Below are 22,571 nucleotides of genomic sequence, written 5' to 3'. Positions count from 1 at the left end.
GATCCAAAGTTGGACATTCTAAGCACTATTGGGTAATCATGAACATGATGGGTATCTAACAAATCATTTAATACGAGCGCGAGGCGCGAGCTTAATTTTTTGATATTCCAACACAAAACTGGACATTCTAAGCATGTTTTGTAATCATGGAAAGGATGGGTATCTATTTAAACAATTGTTTGTGCGAGCGCGAGGCGCGAGCTTAAAAGTGATTGATATTCTGAACTAAAATTTTGACATTGACTAAGCACTTTTGGTAATCATAAACAGGATTGTCATCTAACTAAACAATATTGATGCGAGCGCAAAGAGCGAGATGAAAAATTTTCATATTCTTACCTAAAATTTGGAAAAATCTATGAGCACTTTTGGTAATCAAGAACAGGGTTGGTATCTGTCAACATTTTATGCGATCGCGAAGTGCGAGCTGACAATTTTTGAATTTCCAACCCAACACTGGACATGATAAGCACTTTTTATAACCATGAACAGAATAGGTATCTAGCTAAATAATTAATGCGAGCGCGAAGCGCGCGTTGAAAATTTTTGATATTCTGATCTAAAATTTGGACATTCTAAGCATTATTGGGTAATCATGAAAAGGATGGGTATCTAACAAATCATTTAATGCGAGCGAGAGGCGCGAGCGTAAAATTTTTAGTATTCCGACCCAAAACTGGAAATTCTAAGCATATTTTATAGCCATGGAAAGGATGGGTATCTATTTAAACAATTGTGCGAGCGCGGAGCGCGAGCTTAAAAAGTTATTGATATTCTGACCTAAAATGTTGACATTGACTAAGCACTTTTGGTAATCATGAACAGGATTGTCATCTAACTAAACAATATTGATGCGAGCGCAAAGAGCGAGATGAAATTTTTTTCATATTCTTACCTAATATTTGGACATTCGAGTAAGCATTTTCGATTATCATGAACAAGATGAGCACTAACAAAACAGTTTATGCGAGCGTGAAGCGCGAGCTGATTTTTTTATATATTTCGATCCAAAGTTGGACATTCTAAGCACTTATCTAACCATGAACAGGATCGTCACTTTACTAAACAATTAATGCGAGTGCGTAGAGTAGGATGATTTTTTTTTTGTATTCTGATCTAAAATTATAGGCACTTTTGGTAATCATGAACAGGATGAGTATTTGATGCGAGCAAACATGAATTTGGCGCCCACCCCCCTCCCTTGGTTAATTGAACCTGAATTTGGCGCACCGGGACAAACATAAAATAGGCGCCCGCGTGTGGTGAACATCCATAAGGCACCCCCTAGGTTGAACATCAATTCGGCACCCCCCTATGTCAAACATCGATTCGGCAACCCTATGAAAAATATCGATTCGGCGCCCCCTCGGTGCCCCTATGTCGAACTTCAATGCGGCCCCCTCTTATGTCGAGCATCTATACGGCGCCCTGAGGTAAAACATTAATTCGCCCCCCCCCCCTCCACCTAGGTTGAACATCAATTTGCCACCCCCTAGGTTGAACATCAATTCGGCGCCCCCCTATGTCAAACATCAATTCGGCAACACTATGGAAAATATCGATTCGGCGCCCCAGCCCCTAGTTTGAACATCAATTCGGCGCCCCCTCGGTGCCCCTATGTCGAACTTCAATGCGGCCCCTCCTATGTGGAACATCTATACGGCGCCCCGAGGTAAAACATTAATTCGCCCCCCCCCCACCTAGGCTGAACATCAATTGGCACCCCCTAGGTCGAACAACTATTCGGCTCCCCTATCTATGTTGGACTTAAATTCGGCGGCCCTATGGGTCGATTATCAATTGGGCGCCCCCCTCCCTAGGGCGAACATTAATTCGGCGCTCCCCTTTCGCTCTTTTGTTTTCCTCCTCTCTTTCTTTCCCCCTTTTCTCTTTCTCTTCTTCTTTCCCTCATTTTTTCTCCCCTTTTCTCCCTATTTTTGGCGCCCCTTTTTCGCCTACCGGGGGGGGGGGGGCGTGCCCCAAGGGCCCTCGAATACGCGCATTGTGGAGCTACGGATATAGAGAAATAAGGACAAAGATGTAATGAAAATATAAGAACTCTTGAAATATTTTACATTTTCTAGGCAAACAAGAATCCAAAGCGTATAAATAATGCCCGGCTGAATAGACCTCCATTTGCATCCTGTTTGATATGCTCGCGTTTAAATAAAATTTCCTACAAGTTCCATTGCAGGCTAAATAAAGGGCAAAAGCATAAGTTTTTTCTTTGAGAGGGGGGAATGACGATAAATAGAAATACCAGCAAGTGCGATGGGTGATAATCAGGGGCGGCGGAACATATTTTCATTTGGGGGGCAAAAGAGGGCACTTATATGTATTTTTTATGCAATTGAAATTTTCACCATGAGATTATCATCTGCGTTAAATAGTTGTGCGTTTTATAGTAATTAAGGTGAGCAAAGCCTTTTTGAAGTCTTTTCTGATTGATTAAATATGTAATCAGGCTTTATTTTTCCCGGGAGCGAGCGTAGCAAGCAAGCGGTTTGGAAACATTTTCAAATCTGAAGTTGTGAAACTCGCTTTTTGGTCAATTATTACCGCGCAAATTATTGTTAAAAGAGCATCCTTGCGAGATGGTGTGAGCGCAAATTGCGGGCTCAAAATTTTGGACATTGCATGTACTAATAAGACCTGAAAATCAAACATTCCGAGCAAATGTTTTTGTTATCATAAAAAAGATGGATATCTAACTGAATAATGGACGCGAGTGCGATATTCCAACCTGAAAACTGGACAATCTAAGCACTTTTTGAAACCAATAAATAATAATTGATGCGAGCGCGAGCCGAAAATTTGTGATATTTTCAACCTGATGGACATTCTAAGTTTTGAAACCAAGAATAAACAATAAATGATGCAAGCGGAAAGCGCAAGCTGAAAATTTGCGATATTCAAACTTGAAAATTGAACATTGTAAGCAGAAGTTGTAACCAAAACACTTGCACCCCTCTCCCAAAAAAAATCCAAGTAGGGAAAAAATGGAAAGTGCCCTTCTTTCAAAATGATGTGAGTGCGAAGCGCGAGCCAAAAAATTTGTGATTTTCTAACCTAAAATGTATTGTTTGACTTTAAAAAAGGTATTTTATTTTGAAAAGGGGCACACATCATTTTGAAAGAAGGGCACTTTCCATTTTGAAAAAAAAAAAAATTCCTACTGGGATTTTTTTTGGGGGGTGCAAGTGCTCTCTGCCCCCCCCCCCCCCGGTGCTAATATGGCCTCGGGTTATAATTTTTAATGTAAGTTGAAACTGGTATTAACAAAAAAAAATTGGTTTGACTGCATCAAATTTTGATAACGATGGTTTTCTTTAAAATATATATTTTTTACCATTTCGATCCATGACATGTTTGCATTTATTTTGTTATTGTCCGTTGACATGCCCAGCGCCTAGAAGTCGTGCCAAAACGTGATTTTGCATAGAGCACATTCGCTGAACCATCGCTGAATAACAAAGAAATGGAAGACCCCTTCCCCAAATAATTCCGCCTAGCTGTATGTCCTCGATATATCTCTCCATGATACGTACGCAATTTTATTCGCCAAGCCCAGAGGACCAAGGAGGAGTGGGGTGAAGGGGGAGGCATCCAGGAGACGTCATCATCAATTTCACTGAGAAAACCGTACTAAAGTTTTGGTCACAAAGTTGGACAAAGTCAAACGTGATACTTGTTTAGTATATACTACCATAACAAGTTGAAAAGAAAAATACAAAGAAAAACTTTCGGGGGGGGGGGATAATCGATGTTACATAAACATCAATTGCTTATAATTCATACAGGCCTGACGTACCGGTATCATAGGCGGATCCAGGAGGCCAACGGGGCGCCCCCACCCTATTGGCGGCGCATAATAGGGGGAAAGAAAGGGAAACAAGTAATAGAATGGAAAGCAGAGGGCGGGGAGAGAAGAAAAAATATAAGGGGGAAGAATGAATAAAATAAGGTGAGGGTAATTCAGACTTGGGGGGGGGGGGGAACCATGTCACTGCATAAAACAATTTAGCCCGCGCTTCGTGTTCGCATTGCCTCAGTTTCGATGGAATATCTATTTTTTTAAATAGGCCTACCTATTAATTTATTTATTCATTCAGTCATATTTAAAAAGGTTCACAAGATCAGAGTTGTAATTACTGTTTTTTTCATCTTGGTCCTTGTATAATAAAACATAGTAAAATAGCAATTACAATAAAAAGGTATTATTCATATCAAATTAAAGAAATATCAGCTGATCAATGTAAACAAAAACAGGCCTTAGTAAAACCATGGACCTATTATAGGTCCATGGTAAAACAAACAAGGGAACTACCATTTACTAATTCAAATGCTTGAGCGCCTACTAGGTAGCCAAGCTAAAGCCGGGGTATTAGCATGGACCGCTGGGAGAACAGTTTACGGAACTGAAGTGGCGACCCAGTGCACCATAGGCCCTACGTACCGTTATGATTATTTTGTTTTATTATGATTAATCTTCAGAGGCAGATCTAGGATTTTCCAAAGGGGGGGGGGCACATTTTCCCGAGGAAAATTTGACAAGCAAAAAAAAAATGGTTAGAACGATAGATTTTTACATAAGAAATATTGATTGTGCCTCTGAAGGGGGGGGGGCGGGGGGCACAGCCGGCCCGTGCTGCATGGATCCGTCAATTTTCAGGACACAATACACGATTTCCGAAAATTTTACCTCGCGCTCGCATTTTTTATAGGGCTTATGAGTAACTGTTACGACTATATAGATACAAACAAATAGCTTTGAGCTGCGGATCGATCAGGGAAAATATTTTTCAACCCCCTCCCTCTTTATTAGTGAAAGCTGGATCCGCCCCTGGATATTGTAAAAAAACAAAAACACTATAGGCCACGCGGTATTTGTCCAATTTAATTGATAAATACGTTGAGGCAGTATATTGACGAATTCAGTGGTGGAGAGCTATATGACACACAAAGCAAATAACGAAATTGGTGGCCAAGCTAGTTCAATACAAAATGATTTCTAATTTTTCCTTTAAAAAAAATGTAGCATAGGCCTATTATTTAAACAATTAAGAAATTACAACGTATATTACTACACGTGATAATAATGAACAAATCAAAATACAGAACCTGAAGAAAATGATAACAATTCAGTGAATCGGAAACAAAACAAAAATACATATAAAAAACTAGAAAAAATATAATAAATAAGAATATAGCCCTTTCTCTCCCTTTCGCAAGCACCGTTCTCCCTCCCTCCATACCCTGGAGAAATAGAGAAACAATACAGATCAACGAAGCAAAGATGAAAGCAAGGAAAAAGCCGTCAGACTTTGTTTTCAATGTACACGCTTTCTACGAAATGCAATAGAAACCGGGAAAGAAACCCGTGCATTCACGGTGTACAGACTCCATACCCGTCCATGCGTCCGGACCGTGCATCGGCACTGCACTTGATTGAGACTCGCGCAGAGGCGAGAGCTAGAGATATGAATATTCATGAGCAGGTATTGATGGCATTTGGTCTCAAGGTGGCGCTCTTCATTTTTTATGTTAGTTCAAAAAATAAATATAAAAAAAACTCACTCGGCAAATCTTCTCATTTTATATATTTTTTTGAGAATAAAAACAGTTCTTTCTGGCCAATGCAATACATTGTATGGACTCAGAACTTGTTTATGAATATTGTGGAAAGCAAAGAGTGAAATTTAAAATAAAGTTTTGAAATAAACCAATGACACAATTTACCTTTAACCCAGGACCCTGGTTAAGTTTTTGAAATGTCATCATAACTAAGAAAGTACAGTGTATGGACATACATTGTAAGTTCATGACAGTTGGACATAAGGGTAATCAAGTATTGCTGAATATCCTGCCCGAGTTTCAGGTCACATGAGCAAGATCAAAGGTCATTTAGGGTTAATGAGCTTCAATAGACCATGTTGGGGGAATCAACATCGAAATCTTAACCAAGGTTAAGTGTATGAAATGTCATAACTTTGACAAAATATGGATCTAGTTCATGAAACTTGGACATAAGTGTAATGGTGTATCACTGATCATCCTGTATGAGTTTCAGGTCAAAGGTCATTTAGGGTCAATGAACTTTGACCATGTTGGGGGTATCTTTTGAATTGCCGTCGTTCTTTGAAAGTTTATGGATCTAGTTCAGGAAACTTGAAATCAAGTATCATTGAATATCCTGTGCATGTTTCATGTCACATGACAAAGGTCAAAGGTAATTTTGGGTCAATGAACTTTATCCTTGGGGAATCAACTTCAAAATCTTAACCAAGATTAAGTATTTGAATAAGTTATAACTTTGAGAGTATATGGATCTACATGTAGTTCTTGAAACTTGGATATATAAGAGAAATCAATGAAGAATTTAGAATAACAATAAAGGAAGAAAGCATTATATGCTGTATACATTGCCAGGAAATACCAAGTGGCACTTCCCGTTATTTGCCCATCAGGGGGAAAATTTAACAGGGGCTCGGGGATTTCACCCCCATATGCTAAGAAGAGCACAGGAAAATCAGATTGAATGATAGCTTTTGATGTTATTGCCAATTTTTTAGCAAGTTTGATGAGTCACATCCCTGGGGAGCGTTTCATCAATATTTTGTCTGACAAGTTGTCAGATCTGACAACTTTCCTTGATTCTGATTGGCTGAGAGGTATTGTTACCATGGTAATTGTCGGATAAAATCTTTTCATGACTATTTACTCAATATACAGGTGAATGAGAAAGCCCCACTGGACAAGGTTTGTTTGTTGGGTTGCGGTATCACCACCGGCTATGGAGCTGCCCTCAATACAGCAAAGGTGAGATATTTGAAATCGATCATATCAATAATAATGACAAATGCTTTATTCAATTTCAATTCATTTATTTCCATATTCAAATTGAACTATATAAAAAACATGATAAATGATACAAACACGAGTTAATTAAAAAAATGACAAAAAAATTATGTTAACAAAAGCTATAAAAATTACAAAGAACAACCAAAAAAACTGATAAATAATACAAACACGAGTTAATTAAAACAATGAAAAAAAAATGATGTTAACAAAAGCTATAAAATTTACAAAGAACCAAAAAAAAAACATTTATAACACTGATTAGTTCATCAGAAGTCTCTATAGTGCTCTACAGTAATGTAGCATGACTACCCTGTCTTTAGCAGTGCAGCTGTTATACGTGTGCATTTCTGCTTATTATTTTGCATTTTTAAAATGAAAATTTGGTTAGTAAACTGGACATCTAATGCAGAAATTTCAGTTGCCAAGGTAACTAACCCAAATAAATCTTAATTTCATTTTATTTCTACTTATTATTTTGCATTTTTTAATGAAAATTTGGTTCATAAACTGGACATCTAATGCAGAAATTTCAGTTGCCAAGGTAACTAACCCAAATAAATCTTAATTTCATTTTATTTCAACTTATTATTTTGCATTTTTTAATGAAAATTTGGTTCATAAACTCGACATCTAATGCAGAAATTTCAGTTGCCAAGGTAACTAACCCAAATAAATCTTAATTTCATTTTATTTCTACTTATTATTTTGCATTTTTAAATGAAAATTTGGTTCATAAACTGGACATCTAATGCTGAAATTCCAGTCGCCAAGGTAACTAACTCCCAAAAATGTTCATTTCACTTTATTTCTACTTATCATTTTGCATTTTTTAAATGAAAATTTGGTTCATAAACTGGACATCTAATCATATTAGAATAAATAGATAATAATTAATAGTTACATTTACATAGCGCTTATTACACTTTGTTTCTAAGTGCTTTACATTGCAATTATTATTACCCCTGTTGTGTGGCGTGTGATACGTCGAACAAAACAATCGTCGGTGAAAAATAGTCTATGAAAAGTCATAGACTATAAATTGGTATTGGACCACCTAGATATTAGACAAAATAGATAATAGCCTCACTGGAAATAGCCAAAATGGTTAGTGAACAAAGTGGCAATTATCTTGACTATTACAGACCTGCTAACCAGTACGTTTTAGCCGTATTTAGTACGTTTTTGCAACCAAAATACGGCAGTACGTTTTTTCTTTGAAAAATATGTTTTTTGTATTTAAAAAAAATTAAAAAAAAAAAAAAATTAAAAACTAAATCGTAATTTATTGAGAAAAATAATCTCTATATGTCTCTATTTCATAAAACGTGCACAAATATGGTTATTAGATCAATGTAATTTCAGGTAACTTGTTTTTTTTTTCAATCATTTTGTTCAAACCAGGGTGAAGATATACACATGTTTTAATGTTTTTTTTTTCATCTGCAAGAGCAGTGCGCATTTTAGCTTGCATGCAGCTTGAGCGCCGCGATGAGCGAGTGCGCCAAGCATTTTATTATGAAATACACTTTTTTGGGGAAAAATACACTTTTTTTATCACAGAATACAGTTTTTCATTCCCAGAGGTTGGCAGGTCTGCTATTAAGCAGAAAATAAATGTTGAAGAAGAACTAGGATTAGACGGTGTAGGATGAGACCAAACGGAAAATAGACAAAGTTCAAGGTTCGTCTTTATTCATCCATATCCGAAATTTGTTTCGGAACTAACAACAAACAACTTTGAGTCAATAAACATCAGAATACCATATTAAACGTATAAAGCTATTATTACATAAAAATATATACAGTGAATGGGAATACATGTTTACATAGTAATGGCTACAAAAGAAATAATGGACATAAAGCCTCCATTCGATGTTAGATGACAATACTTGAAAATCAGTAGAAATGCGAGTACTAGTAATGATAATAATCCGCTTTTATATAGCGCTTCATACATCGGAATGACGTGTCTAAGCGCTTTACAGATATATTATTACCCCGGTCATCGGATTCAATCAGTCATTCCCGCACACAATGTGTGCACATCCTCCACTCCCTGGGGAGTATTCCAGTCAGTCGCCGTTGAGGCGCACACAGTACTGGACAAGCTACAATGACTTTCACATCCTACCGGGTACCCATTTAGCACCTGGGTCGAGAGTGGTAAAGTGTGGATTAACGCCTTGCCAAAGGACGCCAGACCGTGGTGGGATTCGAACACACGACCCTCTGTTTACAAGGCGAGAGTCAGAACCACTCCACACGGCTCCTCCACGTATACATGTAGTATAGTAGACCTAGAGGCAATTTACCGCTCGTGCTACTAACATGGTGTTTTTCTACCCGTATGTTTTTACAGGTGGAGGAAGGTTCGGCCTGTGCAGTGTGGGGGGTTGGCTGCGTAGGTTTAGCCGTGATCATGGGATGTCAGGCTGCCGGTGCTTCTAGAATCATCGCTGTCGATATCAATTCAGATAAGGAAGAGATTGGTGAGTGGGGCATCGCATTGATAACAGAGTGATCACATTTGTGGTTATGGTTGATTAATTTTCAATTTGGCACCTTGAATTTTAAGAATCGTACAATATGTATTTATATCAAAGGAAAGGAGTAAAATATTTGACTGTCCTTGCTGTCATGATCACTGTCTCATTGTAGTGGTAAGAATTTGCGTACTTAATATTTATTATGTTCAATACAATGTATGATTTTATTTATTTTCAACAATTTATTTCCTTGTATTATAATAAGAAGTACTAGTAATTTTATATCATTTCATGTATGTATTTGAGTATTATTCTATTGTTGTAAATTGTACACATGTTTTTATTCAGCCTTTGGCTGCGAGGCATGTTTTTAATAAACCATTATTGAATTGAATTGAATTGAACTGTCAAGGTACGTGTAGACATCACCATCAGAATTTGTTGTGTCGGTGCAGGAACGCCCTGGCTTAGCACCACACTTCCGCGCACCTCACCGGTGCAGAACGCCCTTACGTAATGCCCCAATGTGCGCTACGGAGGGTGTTTCTACACACATGCAATGCGCGTGGCTGTGGTGCTAAGGTCGTTCCTGCGCCGACACAACGAATTGTCATCACCACTACCATTATCATTAACTTGATAATTGTTATCGTTTTCATTATTGTCATTATCGTCATCATCATAGTCATCATAATCATCGTTATCATTGCTATCATTACCACCACTATCATCATCGTTATCATTATCTTTACCACTGTCAACTTGGTCATCATTTTCACAATTGTCAATGTTGTCAATACCACCATGATTATTATTAAACTTGATAATCATCATTATTATTACCATTAGCAGCAGCAGCGTCATCATCATCACCACCATCATCACCACCATCATCACCACCATCATCATCACCACCATCATCATCACCACCATCATCATCATCATCACCACCATCATCATCACCATCATCATCGCCATCATCACCACCATCACCACCATCGCCATCATCACCATCATCATCACCATCATCACCACCATCATCACCATCATCATCACCACCATCAACATCACCACCATCATCATCACCACCATCATCATCATCACCACCATCATCATCATCATCACCACCATCATCATCACCACCGTCAACATCACCATCATCATCGCCATCATTACCACCATCACCACCATCATCATCATCATCACCATCATCACCACCATCATCACCACCACCATCATCACCACCATCATCACCACCACCATCATCACCACCATCATCACCACCATCATCATCACCACCATCATCATCATCACCACCATCATCATCACCACCATCATCATCACCATCATCATCATCATCATCATCGCCATCATCATCACCATCATCATCACCATCATCACCACCATCATCATCACCACCATCGCCATCATCATCACCACCACCATCATCACCATCATCATCATCATCGCCATCATCATCACCATCATCACCATCATCATCACCATCATCATCACCATCATCACCACCATCATCATCACCACCATCGCCAACATCATCACCACCATCATCACCATCATCATCATCATCATCGCCATCATCATCACCATCATCACCATCACCACCATCATCATCATCACCACCATCATCATCATCATCATCACCACCATCATCATCACCACCACCATCATCACCATCATCATCGCCATCATCACCACCATCATCATCACCACCATCATCATCACCATCATCATCACCATCATAATCATCGCCATCATCATCATCAACAACATTCAACATGGTCATTTTCTTCACTGTCAGAATTGTCATCATCAATAACCATTATTATCGTTATGAGTTGTCATTTTGATCATCATCTTTTTCATTATCATCATATATCAAAGGAAGGGAATAATTAATTTGTACACATAATCCTAATTCCTGTATGCTGTCAGACTGAAAAAAATTGTAAGAATTCAACTCAGTTCTGCTAGGAGTCACATGCAATGTACACTGGAAGCTTGTATAAAGGGTTATAAACAATACTTTGTAATTTAACCTTTCGACATGTATGACTGAATGAGTAAAACAAAAATACAGCTAAAATATTGTCATTTTAATTCAAATCCTTGTCATGAACACATACCTATTATAGATGTCCTGAAAGAATATTTTCTCCCAAGTACGTGCAATGATATAATTTTATGTGGTACATGCATACGTTTATGCTTGGATAATACCTAAAAAAGTTCTAATGTTGAATTATTTAAAGGTATTTTGTAATGAATTCTACGGCAACTCTTATAGGTTTATGACTTATAAAATTTATAATACACATTATTTTGCTGGATTTTGCTCAGGTATTAGAATAATAACACTTTAGTTTAAAATTTGAAATAGGTAGAACTATGCCAAAGGTACCTAGTTCATGCCATGCATATAATTCTTACCTATGTCTTGAATGATGTGTGCTATTGTATATTGTATTATGAACCGTATCAGACATCTGAGCAGGGCAACTTTAATACATTATTGCCTGCTTAAGACTTAGATCAAGTGGTCGGTCAATAAGTTTCCATTTGTTTAACCACGGACAAATTTATTGCCCGCTCAGGAAAGTCTATGAGAAAATGCGTGGAAATGTAGCGGGCAATAAGACAGAGATAACATCCGGGTATTCTACACGTTTTGTACGTGCCCTTGAACCGCGCAGTGCTGTAAGTCAAGTTGAGACAACGCGCTGGATCTGCGTCCCCAGGCCAGGGACGCGTCATGTCAATTACGTCACAATAGTAAAGTTCAGAAGCCTGGTCTGCTCTACATAGATTCCCATTCTTAAACTGTAAAATATCTAAATTTTCACGATTTTTCCTCGAGATGTCTGATTTGGTTAATAATAGCAATATTGACTGGCCTGGGGGCGAAAGGACATATATCGCCCTTACTAAATTGATATCACCATCGTCTACGACTCGGGCGATATAAATCTAGTTTGGGCGATATATGTCGTATCGCCCCGAGGCCAGTCAATATTGCTTTATTATTCCTATCCCCTGACAGCTAGACAGTTTGGTGCAACCGAGTTCTTTAATCCCAAGGATCACGACAGACCCTCGCAACAGGTCTTGGTGGAAATAACCGATGGCGGTCTGGATTATACGTTTGAGTGCGTCGGGAATATCCACACCATGGTGAGTTGTCTATCTAATATCCTCTATAAAGGACCCGGCGCAAAACCCTCAATAATAATAATCGATTCTTAGATACGCGTATAGTTATTATGCATGTGGCAGATTTGTTTTAATTCTGTATACAAGCGCTTCTTAAATAAGTATGTATTTAACACAGATTTGAATCTGTTGAAGTCTGTTATTGATCTAATATTATGAGGTAGGTCGATCCACAATTTTGGTGCCGTTTTCCCAATAGCTCTATCACCAGAAGTCTTGGACTATACTTGTATTTCAGAATGAAGATACTTTGATTGTGAACAAAGGATTCGACTGGGTGGGCAAGCAGGGGCATTCCCATTAATACGCCTAAAAAACAGAGAACAAAAAGAAAATAGTTTGAATGTAAAGTCTAAAAATCATACCTCTCCTATCTACTGTAGAAAATTTGAGTAATGAAATTCAAACTTGAGATAAATGAGTTTCTTTGAGACCCCCCCATATGCGATAGCTGGATCCGCCCCCTGGAATAGTAGACAATAATAAATAGTATTTCATACAATGTTTCTAAGCGCTGAATACTATTAGTCCAGCTTTAGCACTGCTACCCTGACATGATACTCGAGCATTCAAGGAATTCCTTCCAACCAGGTATCCAGACACTACACCTGGGTGGAGAGTGGCAAATGTGGATAAATGCCTTTGTTCCCACTGTCATGCGATCCTTTACAAACGCAGCAATTGGCCTTTTGTAACTGATTGCGAAACTTTTTGAACCATTAAAATAAATTCTATGATCAATATGATTGCCACGACTGATCTGATACGATCTGCAATTACTCCGTGATTGAGACCACCGTTTTGATCGCAGCGCAAATGGTGACAGTGTGAACTATGTATTACCAAAGGACACATGTGCTGCACTGAGACTTGAGTCCCGGGCATTGCGGTTCAAAGTCTGGAGACTTGCATGAATCCACTAAAGCCAGAACGCATTCATAACCAAATTTAAGTCTCAATTTTGTTACCTGTGCCCCGTCTTACAAAGAGTTTTGATTGATCCGATCAACCACAACTATGGAAGGCCAGCAAGGCCAATATCTAAACTGCATGTCTCTACAAACTATTTTCCAGATATGATGTAAATTCATACACATGATTTTCTTGAGATTTCAGTGTGGCTCTCTTTGTTTACCTAGGACTTTGACATTGATTGGATATGTTTAAGGTTGATCGGATCAGTCGTAACTCTTTGTAAGACGGTACCCTGGTTCTCACCCTCTCTTTCCCCCGCTTGCTATGTCTATCATTCTGACTCTCTCTCTGTCTTTTATCCTGGACAGCGTGCCGCCCTTGAGAGCTGTCACAAGGGATGGGGCGTGTCCACGATCATCGGGGTAGCTGCTGCGGGACAGGAGATTTCTACCCGGCCATTCCAACTGGTTACGGGGCGCACCTGGAAGGGAACAGCCTTCGGAGGTAAGTCTTTGCAATCAAAGAATAAAAGCTAGTTCAAAAGAGAATGAAGCCCTTGGGAAAAGTTAGCTTGTATGAAAACTGAAAACTCGATGAAAGTTTGAGAACAAATGGACGAAACAATAAGTTGTGAGCATTTGAATATCAGAATCACTAGTGCTTCGGAGATCCTTCCATTGGCAATACGACCAAGATCTGTGATTCCACGTACAACTCGCCCCCTTGTACATTGGTAATATACCTCAAAACATTTTTTTGCTCATCCCAATGATAGTACAAACTCTTTATTGATGATAAATTTTATGAACCCTCTATGTCATCCAATCAAAAAACAAACACCTGGGTCTTGTAACACAAAGGTTAGCGATTGATCGTACGATTAATTGTACATTGTAGTCAATGGAATCAATCGTAGAAAAATGTTCTACGATCATTGCTAAGCTTTGTGTTACGGGCCCCTGGTGTATGGACAGACTTGATAAAAGTGGTAATTGAAGTGAAATATGTAGCAAAATTATTGGGAAGTTGTACAATTGTGATGTCACACAGGTTGGTCGCATTGGCAATGGGAGGATGTCCACATCATTTCTTATTATTGGTTAAAATTTTTCTCAAACATTCAATGAATTGTTCCTTTATTTTATTTTTTTTGAATTAAATGTTTCACATATTTTCGCACAAGCTAACTTGTTCAGCGTTTTCATGCTGCCATCTTCTGGAGGCATTATGTTTTTGTGCTGCCCATCTGTCTGCCAATCCTGTTTAATTTGCTGAAATTGCTTGCTCACACCCCATGTCACTTTGTCCAAGAGCCAAGGTTCTAGCCAAGCCGGGCGGAGCCGCCCGACACTGCAAATTACTGCCTCCCGGCACAAATTTTCTGGGCAAAGAACTAAAATTTGTTGAATATGTACCAATTAGATCGTGTATCAAGCTAGCAAAGTCATAATTTTTACACGCTGCAAGTTCTGCATGCATTATTTTGCCAACGACACCATCGATCTCGAGCAAAATTATTTCAATGTAAAACTCTGCTTCACAGCTTCGACTCTTCAGATTTTACCCAGCACTAAATTTGTCATAGCTAGTACCCTGCCAAAAACAAAACATCTTACTTTGCAAACAGACTGACGAGCCTCTTTTTTTTTTTTGTTCCCCAATTGAAAACTGATGACAAATTTGCAGTTGCTGGCAGAGGAGGAGGTGGATGAAGGATAAAGGGAGGAGGAGGAGGATGAAAAGAAAGAGGAAAGGGGAAGAAGAAAAAGGAGAAGCGCAAGGAGGTGGAGGAGGAAAATAATTATTACCTCAATCTCTTTTGATAGTGTCAGTGAACTGCATGAATTTACACATTGCAAGTCTATGTAATGTGATTTCAAATGAAGCTTTGATAAAAAGAAAAAGTATTTGAATAATGAATTGATGACTGCAAATTTATTATTAATTTCTAACTGTGCAGACAGCTTTGCAAGACAATGGACTCATTGGTTTCATGGCGATTGCCTCTTTTAGTAGCATCTCAAGAACATGCCATACATATTAAAGCAGAAGTTGATATATTGCTTGAATCATGTATTGATCTGCATTTGTAGTTTCTGAAATTGTTGTTCCACTTGTTTTAGTTAAAGAATGTCGCTCCAAGATCTAAACCCCAGATTGCATAATCGCGAGGAAATTTGACATGGTGTTAGGAACTTATGTTATCTATGGCATTATGTAGTCGAATTTCATAAAATCCTATTTTATTTGATATAAATGAAATATCCTAATTCTGAATGAAGTTAGAATTCGCCTGTAAATCTACATGTATAGATGAAACCCGAGAATCGCTAATCTCAGAAACTGTTTGTCATGACTAATTTTAAGATATTGATAAGATTTACATAAAAAAGGATTGGTATCAAAATGCATTCATATTTATTTGTCTTTTTATTTTTTTAATGTATTTTTTAATTTTTTGTCAGCAATACTATTCTGATCATTGACAGTATGAATTACTTGAATTTAATCAATTAAATTGAAAATAGTGGTAGAATTGCATTCAATCTGTGAGCAATTTTACATATGTAAAATTTACCAAATTGGATTCGGGCATACATGTACCCGGGTGTGGCACTATTGGTCTCAAATGTTGCGCAAGGCTTGAAAGATAAATGTCAGGAAGTGTCGCGGCCAAACCTCAAGGGGAGTGAGAGCCCTCCATGAGGCCTATTTAGGGATGAGAACGATATTAAATCATGATCCTATTTGTGTTTGTGTCCTTGTACAGGGTTCAAGTCTCGTGATGGAGTACCTCAGCTGGTCGACAAGTATATGGATGGAAAGCTCAAAGTTGACGAGTTTATCACACACACTCTGCCATTCGATAAAATAAATGAAGCATTTGATCTGATGCATGCCGGGAAGAGGTCAGTATGAGAATGTCAATGGGTAATTTCAAGTTCAGTTTGGTGTTGGTGTATTACAGCAAAGGTGTTTGAACCAGGGAAAAGAATCTTGCCTGTGCTACCAAAATCAAACTTGAAAGCACTTGTTTATTTTCTATGAAATGAAATCTCTACTGTTAAAGTCAAATTATGCTCTTTATTTAATGCAGTTTTAAAAGGAGCTAGAAGAAGAATACACAAGGAATAAGTCAATGATACATTAAAGAATTAACAGAGCTGCCTAGTAGTAGGCTTTTAACCTATTTAGTAGGAATAAGGGAAAGTGACACGAAATAAACCAATTGCATATATCTGCAACATTGGATTAGCTTTAACATTGCTAGCAGTAAATGGGGATTGTCCGGGGCTCTTGAGCATTTCGAGGGCAAAATCGCCCCAAGCCCCCATGCATTTTCCCTGCTGCACAGACTTTGGGCACCATACCATACGTAAACTTTGCCACAGGGACCAGACCAAGTGTCCATTCAACATTGTTTTCCTCTTTATTTTCTCTCTCTTCTTGCAGTGTCCGAACAATAGTGAACTTCTAGATCAAGCCGACGAGTAACTTCCAGAGAAACTCCACCAAGCCTCTTCAGTACCTTCCGTAACGAAACAATGATTCTTTCGGGTTGAATATAACATGATTTTTATAATTCTGGGACATTTGTTCCGGCAACCATAAATCTGCACATTTAAACTACACTGAATTCTAGTCTGGGTCATAATTCTAATCCTGATCAATTACCATTGCAGTATTCTGAATCAAAACTCCTATCGCACACCCAACCCTCCTCCTATTCACAGGGATGATACTCTTCAGACTTATGGGGCATTGCAAGAAACTTGCGATCAATGTTTAGTCCATTTCGGTCCCTAAATCAATCATAAGTCTTGCAATTAATTGCAAATTTGTGATTGATTGCTTGCTAATCTGCTCCTTGAAACAAGCAGAGTAATTTGATTTATTTTCAGCTAACGTTGATCTACCAATTGTAACGTTGCAACAGAATATTTGCAATTGAATGCAAATATTTTCTTGCAACACCCCCTTAGAGTCTGAATTCAGACCTTTGCAACCCATTTGCAGCCATAAAAAACTTTTTGTGTTAGGAAAAGGTTAATTTTAGCTGATTTTCAGACTTTTTAATCAATTCTCAGTGCCATGCCTGTTTTTAATCGTATCCAGTTGTGCTAACTGGGATGCTGCTTTTCAGATCAAAGTTTGAATTCGGGCTTTTTCAACCTATTATGAGCTATAGAAAACACCTTTTTGGGTAGGAAAAGGGTCGTTCTAGTTTTCCAGACTTTTAAAATCAATTCTAAGTGGCATCTCTGTGTACAAGAAATCAAACGCAAGTCGCTAATACCCGCTTCTGATTGGCTTACAGTCAAGATGCGATGGATTTTTTTAGACTTGCGTTTGATTGTAGATGGACAGGAAGAACTGTCGCAGGATCAAATATCCGGTCACCAACTATTCTTTGGATTTTAATTGTGGTTAAAGTCATCCCACTTTTGAGTATTATTATGTGTTCTCATAAAGAGTTGTAAGATTAAATAAGTCAGGGTTAGTATTTACCATTATTTACTGTTTTGCGGAAATTCTATATCGGTACTTTTGAATGGCTGGAGGAGAAAAAGTAAGGAAAGCTATTATACCTGCCGATAATGTGGATTAGAGAGAAGAATATCAGGTAATGATTACAAATAAACAATTATGAGATTAAGAGAGTAACAATCTGTATTTACCCATCATTAACTATTTTGAGAGAAGTGAATATATTTAAGGGATCTGAGGAAAAGAGAGGAAAGTTAGTTTGAGAAAAAGAAAGGACTTGTTATAAAAGCATATAATGATTGCAATTCCGTGGAGGGGTCCGATTTTTTATTTTAATATTATCACATGATTTTAGTGTGGAATATCCTGGTAATCAGCATATTGTTGTGATCAAGTATAATGTTAATTTGGATGATCGTTTAACTTTCGTATAATCCTCTATGGCAGAAACGACTCTATATTCGTTCACGAGACTACTGCTATGGCACCGAAAGCTGGCTCGTTCATTTTGAAAAACCTCCATTTTTTCATCATGTAATTTTTCTGAAGAGAATGCATGTTAAAGTGAAATTTTTATATCGTGTAAGGATATGATCTATATGTCAGTGCCAATGATCACCCAGTGATTAAAATGACAAAAAAAAAGTGATTTTGTACTCGGGCTGCACGACATTGAAATTACCATTGAAACCTGGTGGGTGTTTCATAAAGCTGTTCATATTACACACAACTTTACGCACAACAGGAACATGTTCTTAGGTCTTGTATCAATTATACAGGGATATCATTTAGCACAAGAAAGGATCACCAGTCGTGCATAAAGTCATTCGTATCTTGCGAACAGCTTTATGAAACGCCCACCAGGCATTGAACGTCAATGAATAGACAATATATCACCATTCATTGGGTTATAACAGCTGGTGGGTGTTTCATAAAGCTGTTCGTAAGTTAAGAGCAACTTTAAGAACGACTGGTGATCCTTTCTTGTGGTAAATGGTACATCGAATTGGCGATGGTTTAGCGCTTAAGATGGGTTCACCAGTCGTTCTTAAAGTCTCTCTTAACTTACGAACAGCTTTATGAAACGGCCCCCTGGTCATAATGGAAAATCCAAATGGAATGTTCGATATCGTGCAGCTCCTTACTTGTACTACAAATATATTGCATCTGTATTTTTGTGAAGATTTTGTGCCCGTCAAAATTGACATAAATACTATTGAATTATTTTCAAAATTATTGTGCCATAATAAATGCATAAGGAATGGATACACCCTGGTTTATAGGTTTTTATTTTATTTTTTAGATTTTACCTTGCTGCATTTTGATTTTGAGGACACAGAGAGCTATGCTGTGAGAGATGTGTGTTGTGAATTTGATGAAAAAAATGTAATTAAATTACGAAACATACTGGTATTTTTTTTGTAACTGGCTGGTATGTCTGTGGTTGGGCACAAATCCTTTGTCTACTAAAATCTGCATGCAAAATCTTGTGAAGCGTATGCCCGACACATTTTATCCCTGCAGCTTCAATATGGTTAAATGTCTCCAGTGAAATCTGAAGAATGAGGATTTGACCTTTGTGTGCACACTCATTGATGGATCGATTTCATTTCTACACACAAGTTGGTCAATATTGATCACAGGAAAGCTTTTACATAGTGATTTTGCCGAATCCTTTCATACAAAGTAGTTGGAAAGTCAATTGAAGGGAAATTCACATTTTGTGTTGTTAAAATTTTCCTTTTGCCGAAGTAATTCTTTCCTTTTCCTTATTTTTGCGTTTTCTTTATACAATTCCATTTTTCTCTTCATTAATCCCCCCTTCCCTTTTTCCCCTTCGTTCACCATTCTATATCCCCCATCTCTCAGCTATTTACCACTACTAGTATTCTCTCCTCTCCCCACCCCCTTTTCCCTTCCCCTCTCTCTCTTCCTCTTATCCCCTCTCACTCTATGTCTTTCTTGGTCCAGATTCTATCCATTGGTGTGTTTGTTATTTCTCTCCTCTTTCCTCCTCCTCCTCCAGCGTGCTATCCCCATATGATCGTGATCAATGGGGATCGCGCTGGAGAATGAGGAAAGAGGAGAGAAATAGAGTACCGAAGTGTGACGTCAGTTGTCATGGTGGGCTGGTTCTAAACAGTCGCAGCTGACGATTGTCTACACATTTGTATGACTTTGGCTTGTCTGAAAAATAGGTTGCAAGCGAATTCCGATAGCAGCCTTTTCTCCTGAGAAACACGGGCTCATTTGTTTAGAACCAGGCCGCCATGGCAACTGACGTCATTGCTTAGGTACTCTATAGCATACACACCAAATGATAGAATCTAGACTATGTCTCTCTCTGTAGCTCTCTCCTCCCCCTCTTTCCCTCCCCTCCCCATTTCTATTTCTCAACTCTTCCTTTCTCTCTTTTATATAGAATAAAGCCTACATTCACATGATAATAATACACTGACTTTTTCCACATCATACACTTTGACTAACAAAATTATAAATCAAAATACATGTAAAATAATTCAAAATTATTTATTTCATACTAGATAGAAAGAAATACATGTACATGTAGTATTTATTAAGTAAATGCATGATATAACCAATACCCTACAAAACATGATTTGATTATTGATATAATGGCTTAAAGTATTTCTATTATATTGGATGGTGCAGAATGGGATACTAGAGATATTCCAAGATTTAGCACACAAACTTTTGCACAAATCAAAGTGCAGTATTGGCCCTTTGCAATTGGACGATTTCTGGTCTTCCATGAAATAAAGCCATCCAATATAATTACCATCTATCCCCCAAAAATAAGTGACTGAGAAAAAGTATTAAAAGTTTTTCACAATATCTGGTATTCGATGACATAAAGCCGGTGACACGACATTTGCTCTGGGAGTAATTTTGTCTAAGATGTAGGGTTATGAAGGCAATGGGGTTTTATGTTAGGTTTAGGGTTGAAGTTGGTTAATTGATTAGTGTGTGGAATTTATAGAGTGGAGCAAATGCCATGGAACTCATAAAGCCATCCAATATAATCTTTATATTATATTCGATGGCTCAGAATGGAATACCAGAAATATTCCAAGAATTCGAGAAAATATTCCACGAATCGCAGTGGAATATTGGCCCTAACGAGTGGAATATTTCTGGTATTTCATGAAATAAAGCCATCCAATATAATTATTATCATCTATCCCACCCCCCCCCAAAAAAAAAGAGGGAGCAATTTGATTAACAAGTCATATCACATTATGCCATTATCACTTCATAGGATCAATTTTGGTCGTTGACATGCGACTTGCATGTAGTTCGTTATGACGTCATCAAGCATAATTGTGCTCTGTGTTGTGCATTGCTTTCATCGTTGTACGCGTTGTATATTTCACGCATGCGTCCTAAACTGTTGAATAAGCTCTCATATTCAATAGCAAATTTTGTACAGGAGCCTATGGGATATTCGCCGGATTTCGGTCCTTTTTAGGGATACGCTCTGATACTGCACGAGCTATTGATGCAGACCAAAATACGCATTTTTAAATGCATCGCTAGAACACTATATAGATGATAATATATATCTTCTAACCCCCTCCAAAAAATAAGTGACTGAGAAAAAATAAAAACAAAGCTTTGCAATATTTCTGGTTTTCAATGAAATGAAGCTTTCTGAAATTATCATCTATCCCCCCCCCCCAAAAAAAAAGTGATGAAATAAAAATATTCAAGCTTTGCACGTGATCATACAGTTGCAGTGTATGTTCGATTGCACAAACTGAGATACCGGACCAAGTAATGAGCTTAAAGAGTGATTGAATTGTGAATGAAAATGTCTTAATTAAAAGGGAAGGTTTAAAATGATGCAAGTCAGTCGTAAAATATAAATGAAAGTTATGGTAAAGATGGAGATGACCACTGTGTATCAAAATCTTTTCAAATTTTGGACAAGTGTCTTTTACAGTATCCAACCCAAATAAAAACTTGTTTCTAGAGGAAAAAGAAAAATCAGACAGATAGGTGAAAGTTTGAACAATATCGGACAAACAATAAGAAATTTATGAATTTTTAAAAGTTGTAAATATTGGTAATCACTGCACACATGGAGACTTCAAATTGGCTGCATATGTGATGTCATAGTGATGTAAGGCAAGGACTACTTGTCCATGTACTCCAATACATGAAATGGCTAAAATGTCATTTTATTCAAAAGTTTTACTTCAAATTATAATTTTCTTTCATGAAGACATAAAACAATATACTACCTGGGTTATAGTTAGATTACTGCCCCAGAGGAATAGGTACTTACGAGAAAACTGCAAATCCCTGATAATTAAGTACATGGCCTATGGGAAAGTCGTCCTTGCCCCTTGTCATAATTTACTTAACCAGTTGCCAATTTGAAATCTACATAGTCTTAGGGATCTCAATTTTAAAACAGCCATAACTTTCTTATTGTCTGATTTCTTTCAAACATTCACCATTCTGTCTTAATTATTTTTCTCTATTCGAACACAACATTTTATGACCAAGGCTGGATTCCCCTTTACCAACAGCTGAAACTTTCAAGATGACAATTTGGGCATAGTCCCATGC

General features: G+C 37.7%; 1 protein-coding gene across 1 annotated transcript; it reads left to right on the top strand.

Moving 5' to 3' along the window:
- Window positions 1–1,617: 1,617 nt before the first annotated feature.
- Window positions 1,618–19,244, top strand: LOC129281564 (alcohol dehydrogenase class-3 chain L-like). Its single transcript, XM_064113440.1, has 8 exons — window positions 1,618–1,672; window positions 3,801–3,895; window positions 6,733–6,819; window positions 9,221–9,350; window positions 12,406–12,536; window positions 13,859–13,994; window positions 16,261–16,399; window positions 16,944–19,244. Exons 1-8 carry the CDS (start codon window positions 1,618–1,620, stop codon window positions 16,966–16,968), a joined length of 798 nt encoding a protein of 265 aa, XP_063969510.1. The 3' UTR covers window positions 16,969–19,244.
- Window positions 19,245–22,571: the final 3,327 nt, after the last annotated feature.

This window comes from Lytechinus pictus, chromosome 18 (assembly GCF_037042905.1).
Source record: "Lytechinus pictus isolate F3 Inbred chromosome 18, Lp3.0, whole genome shotgun sequence".
Classification (NCBI taxonomy): domain Eukaryota; kingdom Metazoa; phylum Echinodermata; class Echinoidea; order Temnopleuroida; family Toxopneustidae; genus Lytechinus; species Lytechinus pictus.
This window is presented reverse-complemented; position numbering and strand designations above follow the sequence as displayed.